This window comes from Telmatherina bonti, assembly GCF_933228915.1.
Source record: "Telmatherina bonti genome assembly, chromosome: 20".
NCBI classification, from domain to species: domain Eukaryota; kingdom Metazoa; phylum Chordata; class Actinopteri; order Atheriniformes; family Telmatherinidae; genus Telmatherina; species Telmatherina bonti.
Window position 1 is genome coordinate 14,855,145 of NC_136618.1, and position 17,475 is coordinate 14,872,619.

At 40.2% G+C, this 17,475-nt stretch overlaps 1 protein-coding gene across 2 annotated transcripts in view; it reads left to right on the top strand.

Annotated features, from left to right (window-relative positions):
- mtrr (5-methyltetrahydrofolate-homocysteine methyltransferase reductase) overlaps positions 1-17,475 on the top strand; it is a 36,605-nt gene that overhangs the window by 10,102 nt on the left and 9,028 nt on the right. For both annotated transcript variants that reach the window (XM_079259756.1, XM_079259755.1), the window contains exons 10-13: positions 2,973-3,015; positions 5,542-5,722; positions 6,344-6,462; positions 14,245-14,337. In XM_079259756.1, the coding sequence (XP_079115882.1) occupies positions 2,973-3,015; positions 5,542-5,722; positions 6,344-6,462; positions 14,245-14,337 (436 nt within the window). The remainder of the gene's footprint in view (positions 1-2,972; positions 3,016-5,541; positions 5,723-6,343; positions 6,463-14,244; positions 14,338-17,475) is intronic.

The following is a 17,475-nucleotide window of genomic DNA, read 5'->3' on the forward strand; positions in this document are numbered from 1 at the left end:
CAAACCACTACATGTTAGTCATGAGGCATGTTGTCTTCGACACGTTGACTTTTTGTTGGCGAAGAGTTTTGTCTCATTGACCATGTTTACATGAGAGTTTTAATTGTGAATAAAAGTTAAATCCACTTTAAACTGATGAAAAATGACCATGTAAACACCTAATTTAGAATGAAAAAGACAATTTGCAATTAAACTTAAGTGTCTGGTTTATCGTTCTGCGCATGCTCGATACCTTGTCCCGTCCCGATGACGCACACATTTCCCACTGTGTTCTGGCTCCAGCCTACGTTACTTAATCTTCCTTTTTCTTCTCAACTGCAGTAAAAAGTTAGTTTATATATTTTGTTATTTATTATGTAGTTTTTTTTCATGTCATGATTTTAAAAAAGGAGAAGCAGAAAGTGGACTTTGTTTATTTCTGGTAGACGTCACGTCCAACCTTTGCCCAATCAGAACTCTTCCCAACCCATCGATTTAAGGCGGAATTAAGTAACGATGTGTTTCCATGTAAACCAGGAGAATAAACCAGGAGAATAATGTTATTCTGAATTATTTGATTCTGAATTATTAATTCAGAATTAAAAAACCATCATGTAGCTGTAGCCATTGTGCAGAGAGGAAGAACTGTTTACAGCACTGTGTTTAAAAGAACAGCCCAGTCCCTTTAAGAGCAAGCTAGAGAGGGAGAAAGTGAGACACGCAGCACGTCATAACCAGGTCTGACAAGCACCGGTCTGAGCTAGAGCAGGGCGGTCCGGGCAGAAAAGTTAGCTGCGAGAAATGACCTGTTTAGAATGTCCAAACCACAAACTTCAGCTCAAACTACCACAGCGGAGTCCCACGTCTGCTTTACCACTGCAGCGTAAAGTTAACTCCGAACCTTGCTGTAGCCTCGCCCCAGGAGGAATCACTTCGCCTCCGCTTCCCAATCTCGGTTTGGAGGTGGGAGCAGGAAAGCGTGACAGCTGCCTCTGACGGTGGAAGCAACAGAACAGAGCAGCACAAAAACTGTTTGTACTTCAGGAGCAAAAAGCCCAGTCGGAAAGACGATGAAAAATACCACTCCTGTGGGCATGGTGTTTCGTTCACCTGGCATCGGCCTCGTCACGCAGCCAGGCTAGGTTGGATCCCAGCATCCCTTCCTGACAGACTTTATTTACTTACTGTGCAATAAAGGTTTTAGAGCTCACAGAATATTTTATAAAATGCTTGTATGTGAAGCATACAGTTAACAAATTTCACATGAATTTAGCTTTATAGTATTTTTAATTTAATTATGGATGATAAAATGATGTTTAATTTGCCTGATTAGTCAACTGCAAAAATCATCTGCAATGCCGATCCCTACGTCCTACTCTTACCCTCACTGTGCTGTCACTCCAGTGAAATCCTTCTTGTCTAAATGAGACATAAAATTGCCCTTTTTTCCAAAAGCCTTGACAATTTACTAAGGTCTTCCTAAAATGTTTGACACGCTTTAGTCAAAATAAGACTGCTACACTGCAGCAGCTCCTTTTTTTCCCCCTTTTATTCAACACATCCCCTCAAAAGTGCACCATTTTCCTGGTGTGGAATAACCAGCAACTCAATGATGCCCCCTGTCTTCCTTCGGGTCTGCCTCTTTTATAAAATCTCTAGTAACACCTGAAGAACACTATTAAGATCCGGAAACTACACACCAAATGTATTTGAAAGGCAATTTAATTCTCAAATACTCCATTTCCCTTGTCTTCAGTTCAACCATGGACAAGTGGAAGTCACATTTCCTTGTCGGGATATAAAACGACAAGCAAAGTACAGCTAGAGGATTATTAGCTCATACGTTTCTGAAGGGAACTATATCAGAAATGATTAGATGTGATGTTAATAGCAATGCAAAGAGTTTAAGCCTTCTATTCCTGAGGTGCAACGGATGTATTTTCTTCTAAAGTTGAAGAAAGGCAGAGATGGGAGGGAGGAGGATAAGTCTAACCATTCTGAAAGAACTTTATTCTGCCAACCGGAATAGTTTATTTTTAGATATATGGAATCCAAAACAACAAAATTACATGGTTGCTTGTTCCTGAGTCTCGGCTTGGTAGGGACATCAGGCATGAGTATGTACTGTCATACCCCTTTCATCTATATACAATTAGCCTAATTTCCTCCGCAGTTTATGACTTAACCATCATTTTTATTTGATCATTTTGTTTCTAAACAAGTATGAAAAGGATTCTTTTAGGTGGGACTCCTTTGTTTCATCATTTTCTCAGTATTTCATGTATCACCTTTTCTTTATTTTTGAAGAAAACAAAACCTCAGACATGAAAGAGACGAGCTGTCTTTTTAACACCCCGAGCAGTCCAAATGTCAGACAAATCTACACTGAATGGAGCGAGCGAGAGTTTTTCCAGCTGTTTGTGAGCAATTTAGCAGAAAAATGTGCTATTGTTTTACAGCCTCAGCTGGTACATATGGTGAATCCCTTTTTGCTTCATCTCTCATGGAGATACAAACATGTAAGCGAGTGCATAGCAAGTGCAGCGCTCAATCACCCCCTTCGCCTGTGTCTAATAAGCAGTGCAGGTTACTGCAGAGAAAATAGCATGTCCTGTTGCTACAGGGTGAGAACTTATCTTGTACTTTGCCTGATTTCTATGACACCTCCTCACGCATTCAACATATTACCCAAAAGAGGGCACCTTCATGGCTGGCATTGAAATAAGGTCTGCATAAGCAATCTGTTTCCTACCGGCTCCACATCTGGACACTTGGGATTCCATAACCCTGAGTTTGTAATTTCATAAATATAGAAGTGTGTCCCAGAAACAAGACCGTAACCTGGGTGGGGGTTACTGAGGATAGATTGGTATGTAGGATGTCTCGACGGGCCAAGATGACTTTCACATATTTTTTTTTCTTGCTCTCTGTCATGGGTGTAACCAGATCTTAGCAAGACAACACAATGATTGACATTTGTGCTTGCTTTTCAGAGCATTTGCCGAAACTGCAGCCCAGACCTTACTCAGCAGCCAGGTAAGGTGACAGAAAAATAAGAGTCAATCTGTTTGTACGCAAGTGTGCTCTGACATCCTTATTTATCTGTAATAACCCATGTCCATAAGTCATATGGTCTGTTCTCACTTATTGGAAAGGAATAAATCGTCTTTGATTTCAGTTTTTATTTTCAAGCTGCACCATAGGGGATTTTGCAGCAAGTCTGATAATTTATGGAGAATAATTGAATCGAATGATCCTTTTAATGTCTGCAACCTCGTTGTGGAAATTTGTTGTATTGCTGTGCATTTATTATGACAGATCATTATAGTCTAAGATTTGCTTATTAGGGGAAAAGCAGACCTCAGAGATGGCTTTGCATGATAAAATCTATATCAATATTGTACATGGCAGCCAGGAAATGCATTGGCATCTACACAGGAGAGCTGCTATTTTGCTAAATCCATCACAGGGTCGGAGTGAGCGCTCACATATTTGACATTTAAGAGGGTTAGAAAAAGGAGTAGATAATACCCAAAGAAAGCTTATTTTTTTAGGTTTATAAAATTTGGCATTTTCATATGGATTTAGAGTTATGGAGGCATTTAGGAACAAATGAGAAGATGAGAGAAATTGATGTTATATTTTAAGGTCCTAGTGCAGTAATCAGTACGAGTCTGTCTGTCTGTGCATCTTTTAGAAGTTTGTCTTCTTGTCTCTTTGTACATTGACTCATTTGGGCCTTTGCTGATGTAAATTCCCAATGAGCTAAATAATGAAAGGAAACTTTACAAATGAATGGACTGTAAGTATTGTATAGTGTTGCTTCTTTTACCCCCACTTAGCCAGTCATTGATTGGCTCTTTGGTTTAAGCTTGTGGCCATTACCTTTCAAGCTAATGTGGAACAGCAGCACCTTCAAACGCAACGTTAGATGCTGAACTTTCTTGGCTGCTCTTATTGGTCTCTTACTTGGCTGCGTGGGTAGATGTGTGTTTGTGCAGCGAGGTAGTGAACGGACAGGAGAGGGCGGTGGCTGTAGTTTATCAGATGGTGCGGAGACATTAGAGACCTGCATTATTGATGCTGCGGTCAATAGAGGTCTCCGGTGGCCAACAGGAACTGGAAAGTGAAGGATGAGAGCGCGTGAGAGTGCGTTCGCTGGCAGTAAAGATGGGAACAGAAGAGAGGAAGAAGCGTTTTACTGAAGCAAATGGGGTGGGGGGGGGCATCTGTTTGTGCCAGAGAGTGCATTGAAATACTAAAGTGTAGCTCAATTAATTAAAAAGATATTAAGTGATATAATATTTGGACTACAGATGGTCGCATACTTCTGTTATATGACACAATGAAAATTAGCCTTTTATGAAATAGTTTACTTTAGAAATTTGTTTGCAAATTTGTTATTTTAAAATGTTATATATTGAAACCCAAAGGTGCAAGATAGTTAATAACCTTTAGGTTGATAATGAGACCTGCAGACTGGTATGATGTTGATGTCCAGTATCTATACTTGGAAAGAATCGCTTTACACCATGTAGACTGTCATAAAGAGTGCATGAAACTTTTAAAATGACAGATGGATGGATGGAGATGGCTGAAATTAGCAGTTTAATATGATAGATATATTAATTCATCGTAGCAATTTAGATGTGATGGAAAAATGCTGGAAATACCGAATAAGCATCTATATGTTTTAATGTCCTGATTAAAGAGCAAGAGAAAAGAGGTTTACCTCCTAGTTCCATGACTCAGCTGAAAGCAATGGACTCTTCAGATATCAGTTTTATTTCACTTGGTTGAAACGGCTTGATATGAATCTGAAAAGAAGATTTATCTAAACCAGGGGTATAGATCTTGCTTTAGTGTATTTTAATATAATATTCAAATGTGTTATTGGCAATATGTCAAATTATTCCTGTTAGAGCTCTATGTTATTTACACTGTCAAGTTAATATCATACCCACCTGGACCATCACTGATCTTATATTTTAATTCACTCACACATTACACCTGTCCGGGGTGTACCCTGCCTCTCGCCCAATGATTGCTGGGAAATGCTCCAGCTTCCCTGCGACCCTATATCGTACTAAATGGTTCAGAAAAGGACTGACTGACTCACATGGTGCTTTGCCTTTTTTCAGTAAGCAAATGAGGGATTGTATGTCGCTTTATCGTCTTATCATCGGGATCAAACTACTGGTTATCCAGTCGAGTGACCTCAAAGACTTAAACATTTTTTTAAACGAAACACTACAGACACCCTGGTACAGCCTCTTTAAACTTGTACTGACATTTTCAGGGCACTTTAAACCAAATTAATACTGTCTTTTAGTGAGTTATGTAAATATATGGTTTACAAATGATTGCATCCTAATCCTTCATATTACAAACAACTTCTTTGTCTTTGGAAACAGAATAATATATTGATCAGTTATGGTTTTCTGCAACCCCCCCCTGCTCTCTGTATATCTCCTGTCTCTGTTTGTATGCCTTCCATGCACTCATGCTCACCCTTGTCTCTCCCTTTTTCCCATCTCATACTCTGTGGGACCATCTCTGCAGCTCTCGTCGAAAGCACCCAGGAAAGCTGCATTTTATCTTCAATGTGCTAGAGTTCCCAGCATGCCCTGAGAGGCCTGCAGGGAGCCGAGGTTTGTGTACTGGCTGGCTGTTTGACCTCATCAATCCCGACCCGGTTTTCCCTGTGAAGGCTGAACCCTCCAGCAGCCTGGCTTTGCCAAAGGTAAGAACAGACCAGAGGAAAGAAAACTGAAAGTAGATAGAGCACATTTGAGGTGATTGCCTTGTTGAATCATTTCTAAAAGCTTATATTTGAAGACACAAGCGTTCAGTTTCTTTAGTATTTGCAGTCCTGCACTTACAGGGAGAGAGAGAGAGAGGAACAAATGACCTGTTCTGAATCAGCTAAAATCCTGCCACATAATCCCCTGCCTAGCCTTATTTTTCTTTATGCTATTTTATTCTAATCAAGAGGTTCTTGAAGAAAAGGGGAAGTAAGTGTTGCGTATTGGTATAGAAATATGAAATGTCTGGCATTAGGGACTTTAAGCAGTCTGCAGCATGTTTTATGCTGCTGTGTGAACTCTTTAATGTGTCAGACACTAAAAAAAGAATCATCTTTGGGCCAGCAGGGTTTTGTGACTTAAAGAAATTAGCTGAAGTTGCAGCAAGCGAATCCTCAGTGAAAACAGATTCTATGGGTTGAAGCTCACAGATTTTCTCATCAGGATGTCTTAGAATATTAAGTAGGTCAATTAATAAGATTCTGGACCCACAGTGGCTTCTCAGCACTGTTGTAATTACTCTTGTTCATCTAAATGATTTCTAATGGCCTCTTCCTTAGATCCATGTGCGTTTGAGACCCAACTGCTCGTTTCGGCCTCCGTCTGACCCGTCGGCGCCCTTCATTATGGTTGGACCAGGAACAGGAGTGGCTCCTTTTATTGGATTTCTCCAGCAAAGGTATGCTTTCTGATTTCCAATATGCATAACGTTTAAGACCCATTTTTAAAAAGATAATTTTTGTTGTAGTTTTTTTTTTTTCTCCAAAATTGAAGTTAACGCAAAAGTTTGGCTACCCAGTGCTGTTGATATTTCATAAAACCTCCAAATATCACAGTTTGTGCAAAAGCATCTTTTCAACAGCAGAGTCTTAAAGTGTGGATCAGTTCAGTTATTTCTGAGTAGTTTTTGAAGGATTTTTACATGGTTGTACTCTTTTAAAGTCACGCATTTTTCCGTGTTGTTCGGGTCAAGATTGGGGGGTCATAATGAAACCTGCAGCTTGCATCTCCGAGGTCGTCCATTGTATTTTAGATGTTCTTTGGGCCATTATTCTTTTGTTAAAGAAAATCCATCCTTTTATTTTTGTATTTCTTGCAGGTGGTGTGATCCTGCTTCCATTATTTGATGGTATTTTAATTGCAATCCATTCTTCCCTTGAGTTGTGAAATATTCCCATTGCTACTGGCTGCAACACAAATCCGCAGTATGATTGAACAATCCACACACTAAAAAGTTGAAAAGATTTTCTTTTCTTGAAAAGTCAGCTGCTAAAAGTTAAACTTCATCCATCTGCAGGACTTCATTCCAAAATGCTTCATATTTCTTTTGGTGTTCATTTGCAAACATACTTCAGAGAAGGAAGAAGGAATGATCCATGGTAGTCGCATGTGTGCAACAATGCATCGCCTTTCCATGCTTTTTGCCTTTTTTTTTTTAGGAACCCTAACAGAGTATTTGTCCACAAAGTTTTCTTAATTGCTTACAAACTAAAAAATAAAATCTTTGAGGCACAGCCAGAAACCACTTTGCTATCTTTCTATTAGGGGTGGCAAAATCGAAACGAACAATTGAATATCGGGATTTTTTGCTTCACATTTTTAAAATGGATTTTTTTTGTTAAAGTGGAACTATTATGTGCATTCATTCATTCATTCATTCATTCATTTTCCGAACCGCTTATTCCAAGTCAGGGTCGCGGGGAAGCTGGAGCCCATCCCAGCTGGCTTTGGGCGACAGGCAGGGTACACCCTGGACAGCTCGCCAGTCCATCGCAGGGCACTATTATGTGCATTTCAGGATAATTTTTTTTTTTTTCTGAGCCCAAAAAGGGCTGGGATTGATCGAGTTATTGTCACAAATCGCTTTATTTACTTCAGACCGACCCTCTCCGTAGGATGTCAGATCAGCCTGCGGGCAAAACGAGTGGATTGAGACTCTTCCGCATTAAGCCCCGCCTCCCGCCACTGCACTACATCGGGAGCGCGCACCGCAACTGCTTTCACCGTCATTGTAACATCTCATAAACAGAAGGATTAGGCTAATATGAACTCAATAAAAAAAACAAACTACAATGTCAACACATAGCATACAGCCCTACATGTTGGAACCTGAATCAGACCCTGAAAACGAAGTGGAAAACAGCAACCCACAGCAACGAATGCAGCAGGATGTCTCTCTTTGGTAAACTCACCAGCCATCGTTGGAAATAACTTTATCCCACGTTTTCCACCCGCCTGATGTATTTGTACATGCCCTTGTTAACCAGTAGAAGGTAACCAATCACCAAACCTTATCCCCCGGGACGTTACAAGGATTTTGAAGTAGAAAAAACTCTTAAAACGACGCATTTTTCGTTGCCATGGAAACTGAACAGAGTGTGCTAGAACTCAAACTCAAACATGCGTTTAGGTGATAAAAAACAGCGTCGTTCACATGTCTGATGAGGATTCAACACTGTAACACTGTAGAAAGCTCAGAAAACTCGAAATACCATAATAGCACCCCTTTAAAAAAAACAGATTAAAAAAAACAAAACAAAACATAATACATTATAAAATGTTTGTCATTTTTATTAGTTTATTGATCTTTTTACTTGTCTTCTTGGGCATTTTAGCAGCAGAATGATGGTCTGGCTACTGTGTTGTTGTTTCCCAATTGAAATAAGGAAAAATAACGAGCAAAAAAAAAAAGTTTTATACATTTTTTTTGTTTTGTTTTTAATCTACAAAAATCAGCAATATCGAAGAATTGTGAGAATCGCAATTTAATTCAAATCGGCACCCAAAAAAATCGGAATCGAATTGTATCGGGACAAAAGCAAATCGTCACAGCCCTACTTTCTATCATCCTTTCTTGCTATACGGTCATCAGTTATTTTAAGTTACACAGTGTGAGGCGGGTGTCTGGGGGAGCATGCAGCAGCTGAAGGCTTAATTATTGTGTACAGTCATGAGGAAAAATTAAATCCTATTCTAATAGGAGATTTTACACATTATAACATTAAAAAATAATCTTGTCCCTAAAACATCTTTCATGTAGAACGTTGCCATGGGACAAAAATTGGGAATCAAGAGGGGACCTGAACAAAATTTGTCTGAGTTCTGTGCCATTTGTTTTAAAAAACAAATCCCCACTTGGATGCAGGATGAATGTGCCAAAGTGTAAATTGAAAGTGCTAACTTAACTGAAAAGGAGGAATTGAAAAGCAACTGAGAGGATGTGGCATCCTAATATCTTCATGGCAATATAAGAGATTGGAGAATTTAGGTCCGTAGAGAGGCTACACCTGTACAGTGACCTCTTCCAGGCCCACTTTGGGCTGAGTAAGGAGTAATCTGACAGCCTGCTGGGAAGAGTTGTGCAGAGTACACAAAAATGAGAATCAAGTTGATGCAGTCATCTCTCTACACAATGTCTGACAATTTGTCTGCGATGGGTGAGTTGTTGAGATCTGCAGATTTCAGCTGATTGGACATGTCGCAGAGCAGTGTCGACTGCATCCCACATGAAAACCCTTTAATAGGCCTTAGAATGAGCTAAATACAATCTTAGATGACCAGCAAGATGTGCCAATAATTAAACTGAGCCAAATGCAAAAGTACGAGTTGAAAACTAAACACATTCCATCATTTATTAACTTTTGCAGAAATAACCTAAAAATGATTTACTGTATAACCATGCCAGTCTTTCAGATTGTTGTAGAATAATTTTGGCTGAATCTAATTTACAACATAGTTCCAGTTTATTAATGGTTGCAGTGATTCGTTTGTGCACAACGTCCCACCATAGCACTAAAATCAGACTGATGTCTGGACTTCGGGCCATTGGAACACGTTGATTCTTGGGATTATTTGACACAAAAATCCTTATTTTGTGTTCTTATATAGAATATTTAATTAAAAAAGATCTATTCCCTATTTCACATGTTTTGTATGAAGCTTTGATATTTGGACCAGCTGGCATTTTCTAATAACTTATCAAACATATAGCCATCATAAGTTTAAATGGGTTTTTTCTCCTTGGTAAAAGTCTTCCAAGTGCCCATGTCTCATGGAATGCCAACATTTTTGCATGTTGCACCATTTTTATCTCTAAGATATCACTAAATTAAAAATAATCCACTACCCTGCCTATAATATTGAGGGCAATGTTTAATCTAAGCCCTTCAGAGCTGTGAAACTTCACCGTTGCAGAAATTTTGAGGGAAAAAAAACTCAAACCTATATTGTCATGTTTCAGCATTTATGTATTTTTAAATTCCCTCCTTTTTAAAACATTGTGGTCAAGATCAGTACTCCAATGCACTCCATCCTGTACTCGTGTTGTGCCTTTCAAAGGCGGCAGCTGTTGCAGCTCTGTGAAATGTTCATGTCAAGCGTCAGGTTACGTACTGAGTGGTGCTAAATGTGATACTGATTATTCCTGCTAAAACTGCACTCCCAGGGATGAATATTCACAATGCTGAAGTGTTAAGTGCACATCATCTTGCATATTTTTGAGCAATCTGCTGAGAAAATTAAATGAAAGCTGATAAAAGTCCACATCACATAAAATATAGTAAGTCTATCAATGATGGCTGTGATCACGTCAGGGATTATTTTAGATGCCCGCTTCACTCACCAGGACCTTCTCAAATGCACACATTTAAGACGGTTGTAATAAAAAGTCCGGATTCAGAGCAGCACATGGGGTGAAATTGATTTGAAAGTGAAGTCCAGAAGGTGGACATGTTATTGGAGTAAATCATTGCTTGTAATTGTCAATGTTGTGCGAGGGCATCGACTTGTAGATAGCTAGATGGTAGTTCTTTCCGGCTTGTTAAACCATCACTGTAAGTTTCTGCTTGGAGAGGGCCATCATTTCTAAGAAAAACATGCCATTTTGTTTAATTTTCCAAGCTTATGAATTGATGTCTAAATCAAGATTGCATGAGGATGAGCTGTCAGAGGGGTTTAATGTGACTGATGCGTCTCTGTCCAGGCTGATGCCTGCGCGTTAAACCATGCTCACAGCGACCATGACTTGTCACAGAGCAGAGTAAGCCTTTTTTTTTTTTTTTTTTTTTTTTGGTTTCAGGCAGACTGACACGTCTAACTCTTGGGTGGCTTTGAATAAATGAGGTTGTGCCCCAGTCAACTTCAATTGTCTCTAAATCCCTTGAATGCCTGCTGTGTTGTGGTGGGTGGCGTCAGTGTGTGATTGCTCTGAGAGGTGACACAGCTCTGGTTGAAAGGATGGGAGCGCTGGATCGTCCGCTGTAGGAATGAGAGGGAGGTGATCATCGGGTTTGAGGTGATGTCTTAACTGCTGTGATGGAGGATTTCTGAAGATAGCAGATGTTTTAGGACTGACTTGGTCACAACACATAATGACTGAGGTTCAGCGTCGGGCCGTTTGTTGTGCGGCGGTGATAGTCTACAAATATGTCAGCCTTATTTCCTTCTTGCAGCAGAGATCAAATATCGTTCTCTGGAATCTGAGATAAAAACACACATGCAAGAGTTTTATTTTAAAAGAATGCCCAGACATCAATTGATTGCAGAAGGCTTTATTTTATAAACCAACACACAGCCACACACACACTGCCCCTCATCAAATATTTCCTTGTAAGATCAGTGTTTATTTTTAAAATGCCCTTTATTTCACACACAAAAAATTAAGAAGCCCTTCATTGTTCCAGTATGAGCTCATGTGAATCGATTTATCAGCTCAACTGTCCTCTGTCCCTCCCCATGTTTCTCATCCTCTCCCCTGCCAGCTGCGTATTGTGTTGGAGGATTATATGAACCTGTCATGGCGCGCTGCATTGTGCAGAATCTAACTTGGGATTCTAAACAAAGCCTCGCCAGCTGACGCTGCACTCTGATAGGAGATAACAATCACCGGTTTGTCAACGGGACGCCGTATCTGCCTAGAAGCTCGAGACAGGTCCTGTTGGCAATAAAACAACGCAGGGTACACTTCGATCTCTCTCCCTCTCCCGTTCCCGCCCCCACTGTTAATCGATGGCTGTTTTCAGAAGTACCTTGAAAAGAGTTTGGAGCACCGCTTGCAAGTGGAAGAAGAGTCTCTAAAGGTCAGAGTCTCACTTGGTGGTAGTAGGAGATTGGAATAAGGCCAATCAGTTGTCTGGCATTGATTGCTGTCATTTCCAGTTTTATGGAGAATGAAATTCTGTGTTTTTCTGTTTATCTTGCAGCATCGTTGGTTAAATATGGTATGCGTTAATATGCCAAACAGAGCCTCCTCTTTTGGGAGAAAAAAATCTGTCCTCTGTGACACAAAGGCATGCTTGATGTTGTGGTTATGACGATTTGTATTAAAGTTTGTGCTTCTGTTCATCAGTCCGGCCAGATAAACACAGCAGAGCTAGAGTGTTGTACTTCTGTTCATGGCTGTAATTGTTTATTGTTATGTGTGCGATACAACCTCGAGCTGTGTTTGGGTCTGGGCTGTTTGTTGTATTTCTAAAAGTACAAAGCCATTCAGCTCTCCTCTCATGAAGCAGAAAAGATGAAGGTACGAGATAATTGTAATATTTACCAAGTCTGAACCTCAGCTTTCCTTGCAGCCCCCACCTCCTCTCCATCCTCCTCCTCCTCCTCTTGCTGATCAGAATGGTGCTGAAAGGCAACAGCTTCTGATTTAGACCCCAAATGGAGTGCTCTGTAGATGCTGTCTTTCCCCCATGGGATTGTATTGCAGGCTGTTATAGCGTTGGGGATGTGATGTGATGTGATTTGTATTCAGGGAAAGGCGCCGGTGTGGTCTACTCAGAATGGAACCTAGGTTTTTCATATTGGTATTGATCCCTTTAGGGCAGGCGGCGAGAGGAGAGAGATGAGCCCACTAAAATGAGTTTACTCGAGGCTGTTTGCAGATCAGAAGATTCTCGTCCAGGATGCTAATGGATGGGATCTGAGTGTTCGCATCAAGTCTGCCAGACAGCTCTGTTACAGGGCTTCATGCACAAACATAGAGTTCAAACAAAAGCAATTTTTATTAACGGTTAACTTTGCATTTCATTAATGAGGGCAAAGCTTTGTTTTGCTATTCACCATCATACGTTTGCATTGATTTAGTTTCTCTCCAAGGCTAATTAGTATATAGCTGCAACTAATAATGGATTAATCTGATCATAAATCTTTTCATCTTTTAGTTAAAAAAAAAAAAGAAAAAAGAAAAAGAAGAAATTCTTGAGAAAGGAAAACCCATCCAGACCAGCTGACCCAAAGATATTTGTTATTTTGACATAAAACACAAAATAACATTAGGCATTTACATTTAAGAAGTTTAAAATGACAGTTAATGGGAACATTTGGGTGACATAATACCATTGTTTCTCCTTTAAAACAGAAACATGTTCCTTGTCTCTGTCAAACAGTAGTGGTGAAAATGATCAACTTTACTATGAACCCCAGACAAACAGTGTTTCTGCTACCTTTGCTTTTTTTCTTTTATACTAACCTGTTTTTGTCTTTTAAACATCACATTTAATTTTTCATTGCAAAAAGTGTTTTTCATCTTAGACTCTGATCATGTTGTCTGAACATGGATTTGATGCAGAAATCTTAATATCTGTTCTTGTTCTCATGTAATCTTGTTTATTGTTTGGTTGTAGTTTCCATCAACTATAATTGTCGGTCCAGCCAGATATTAAGAATGTGTTGTCAGTGTTGTATTTTGGCTTTGTTGTACCAAAGTAGTGTATTCATGATTAATTTTTAAGCATTTTTATATTTATTTATCAGGGCTCATATTTATTTTCTCCTAACTAGGAAGAGCAGGATTCCGTCATTTATTCTCTAAGTGGTGCTTGGATGAAGCACTTTTATTTACAGAGCTTATCATGAAAGGATCAGTCCTTCTTCTCAGTTTGTCACTTTAGCCTCCAACTCTGCATCCATGTTGTGGGAAGCAGATGATGGCTGCTTCTGTTGACCATCAGCTGACTGGTGGCATTGTGAGAGGTGGAGGGTCAGCCTGTGTTATCTGAGAGAGAGCTGTCAGCTTTGCAGCAGGTGTGTGTCATAGATAACCTCATCCCCAGAGCTGATCCGTGCCGTTGTGTAGCCTGCAAGGGATTCTGGGAAGTTTGCCAAACTTAAACGCCACAAGAGGAATCACTTCTACAGGTGTGTTTTTGCACCGATGAACAGAAAGTCTACGAGTAAAACCTACTTAGATATGCACATACTGAGTGCATCTGTAGCCGGTTATTGTGATGGGATCCATTACTGTTTGGGTGAAATCAAATAATACTCATAACGTCCTTGCTTGTGCATGCACGCTCATTTCCGTGCAACTGTGTTGCTTAGCGTACTGTCACTGCAGACACTACTTTATAGCATCAGTTCTCGACTTTAACCTCTGCTGCGAGGAAGGACTCCCTCTCCTCCATCTGGTGTAGTTGTCTTTTTTTATTGATTGACTGCTAACATTCACTTGTTTGACTTTCAGAGAGGAGGAGAGGAAGAAGAACCCCGAGGCCTTGTTTGGCGAGACCTGGCTGTTTTTTGGTTGTCGCCACAGAGACGGAGACTACCTGTTTAGGTAAGCTTTTTTTTTTTTTGTCTCTTTTCAGGACAGTGGCCTTTAATATAGCATTCCATATAAGCTTAACCTTATATATGTCATATGTTTCCTTTGTCTTCTTACATATCTAATGTACATTCTTTATATTGGAATCTTTGACCTTCATTATAAAATAAAAAGGATCTCACTTTGTATTCATGAGGTGGATTTTCTGTCTTCACTTTTGTACTCGAGTGCATGAAAATTGCACTCAGCAGCTCCAGACTAAGATTTTAGATGTAGATTAAAAAATGGACACGCAAAGTTGTTGAAGCAAGACCACATTTGCTTCCCTTGTGAGTTATAAAAATAACCAAAACTCACCAAGGAATTCTTTTGACTTTAATCATGAAATTGTGCCACACCACAGTACACTTAATAAGAAGTGTGTGACAATTTGTCATGGTTGGCCACTGATGGCTGTTTCTCTCATTAAGAAATCCATGTTGCTAAAGTATCCAGATTTGTTGATGTCACAAGACTTTCCACTCTTTGATTTGATAAAGTCATAAATGTTTTACAGAATCACGTAGGAGATTTGAAATATAATTATAAAAACAGCACTTGGATATAAACAATGTCATTAACAACTGATGCCAATAATGCAGTCCTTCACAGCTGTAGAAAACATTTTAGGTTACTTTTGTGTTGTTGTTTTGGTTTACACGCCACAAACACTCCAGCCAGAAGGGTGTACAGGAAAGCAACTTTATCATTGCCACACTTTCGTCTTTGCTGGCTCGCCATATCCAGTCATATCAGAGAAATCTGGTTCTATGATTGGTGACGGGGGATCTGTTATTGGTTTTGTGTGTGTGTGTGTGTGTGTGTGTGTGTGTGTGTGTGTGTGTGTGTGTGTGTGTGTGTGTGTGTGTGTGTGTGTGTGTGTGTGTGTGTGTGTGTGTGTGTGTGTGTGTGTGTGTATTTAAGCAAGACTACATAAGTTTCAGACCTTAAAACTCTGTGCTTCTGACTTGTTTTGATTGTCACTGAAATTTATTATAACCCCCTCCCGAACAGACACACACACACACACACACGCACCACCTCTTTCAATTTATATGCTTTCCCTTGGTTATATCATTCGTCACCATGGACTTTAAAATCAGCATTACAGTATCGGTATAAACCTGATAATATCCAATTTTACATTTCCATTAAATCCATTACCCCTGACATCCTCTCCCCCATCAAAAACTGCCTCTCCGACATAAAACCGTGGCTGGAAAATAACTTTTTAAAACTCAACAGCAATAAGACAGAACACTTCATTACTGGAATCAAATCTCTTCCCTCCTCTTTACAGAATTTTACCCTCCTCACTCATGGTCATATTATTAACCCCACCCCCTCTGTAGACAACCTTTGTTTCACAATGGACTCCACCCTTTTGTATCAAACACGCATCAATAGTGTCACTAAAACATCCTGTTTCCACCTGTGTAACGTCGCCCGCCTTGTTCCCTCCCTCTACCAGTGAACAGTCGAAATACTCATCCATGACTTCATCACATCTGGACTTGATTATTGCAAAAAACTTTAGGAGGAACCAAGAAAAAAAGCAGACTGACTTTTACTGGCTGGAAAGAGCTCTGAAAAGACACAGGGTGCAAGATAAATGTTGAAATAGCAGTCTTTTCAAGGTGCCTCAGTGGGAAAATCTGCCATCGTTCAGTTTTGCTTCTTTTTTCAGGATGTCTTCTTCAAATTTTGCCCCCTTCCAGAAAATCAACACATTTGACACATTTTTTGCACAAACCACATAACATTTCATTCATAAGAAGAACAGCCTGTGAAACAAATAAAAAATTGCTGTTAAAAGAAGAGAAGAATAAGCTTAAAAAATGGTTATGCAAATTACCCAGTTAATACACACTTAGTATTTGCAATGTCAGGATAGATCTCAAACTTTGAACGTGATACTTTAAAAAGGGAATTTATCTTTTACCTTGTGCCATAATAACATGTAAATCACAAAAGTCATTGACCAAATCATCGATTTATCTTCCTGTGATATATACACTACTCACAAAAAGTTAGGGATATTTGGCTTTCAGGTGAACTTTATGGAAAATGCAATATGTTCATGCTACAGTGATATAATATCATAAAAGTAAGACATTTAAGTAGAAGGATGCACTACTGATTTCCTCATCTCAAAAAATTCATTCAACACAAAAGGTAACAACAATGGTAGTTACACCACAACAAAAAATTTGAACGTCTCAATATCTCGTCATGTGCCCTTGAGCATCAATTACAGCTTGACAACGACGTCTCATGCATGGCGTCCCACTCTTCTTGAAGGGCAGCCCTCAGGTCATTGAGGTTCTGGGGTGCAGGGTCTCGAGCCTCTACACGACGGCTCAGCTGATCCCACAGGTTTTCAATGGGATTCAGGTCTGGAGAGAGTGCAGGCCGTTCCATTTGAGGTACACCAGTCTCCAACAGCCGTTCCCTGATGATGCGGCCTCGATGAGCAGGAGCATTGTCGTCCATGAAGATGAAATCAGGCCTGTGCTGTTCATGTAGGGGCACAATCACTGGATTAATGATGTTATTCAGGTAGTATGGGCTTGTCACTGTACCATTCACAAAGTGTAGGGCAGTTCTGTACCAAGTGGACACCCCTGCCCACACTGTAACACCGCCACCACCAAAAGCTCGCCTGGTGACAACAGTGGCTGATGCATAGCGCTCTCCCTGACGTCTCCAACATCGTTGCCGGCCATCATTTCTGCTCAGTGTGAATCGACTTTCATCAGAGAACAGCACTGAGGCCCACTGGTTCCTCGTCCAGCGTAAATGCTCCCTGGCCCATGCAAGACGATGATGCCTGTGCGTGGTGGTGTGGTCAGGTACCCGTGCAGGTCGTCTAGCAGGCAGACCACGCTGATGGAAACGGTTTCGAATGGTCTGACGTGACACTTGGGTGCCTCTCACCTCTCTTAAACGTGCCTGGAGTTGAGTGGCATTCATCATCCGGTTTCTCAGGGCAGTGTTCACAATGTAGCGGTCATCAGCACGGGATGTGGCCAAAGGACGTCCACTTCTAGGCCTTTCTGTGACTCTTCCAGTCTCTCCATATCTCTGTTGCAACCTGCTGATGACACTCTG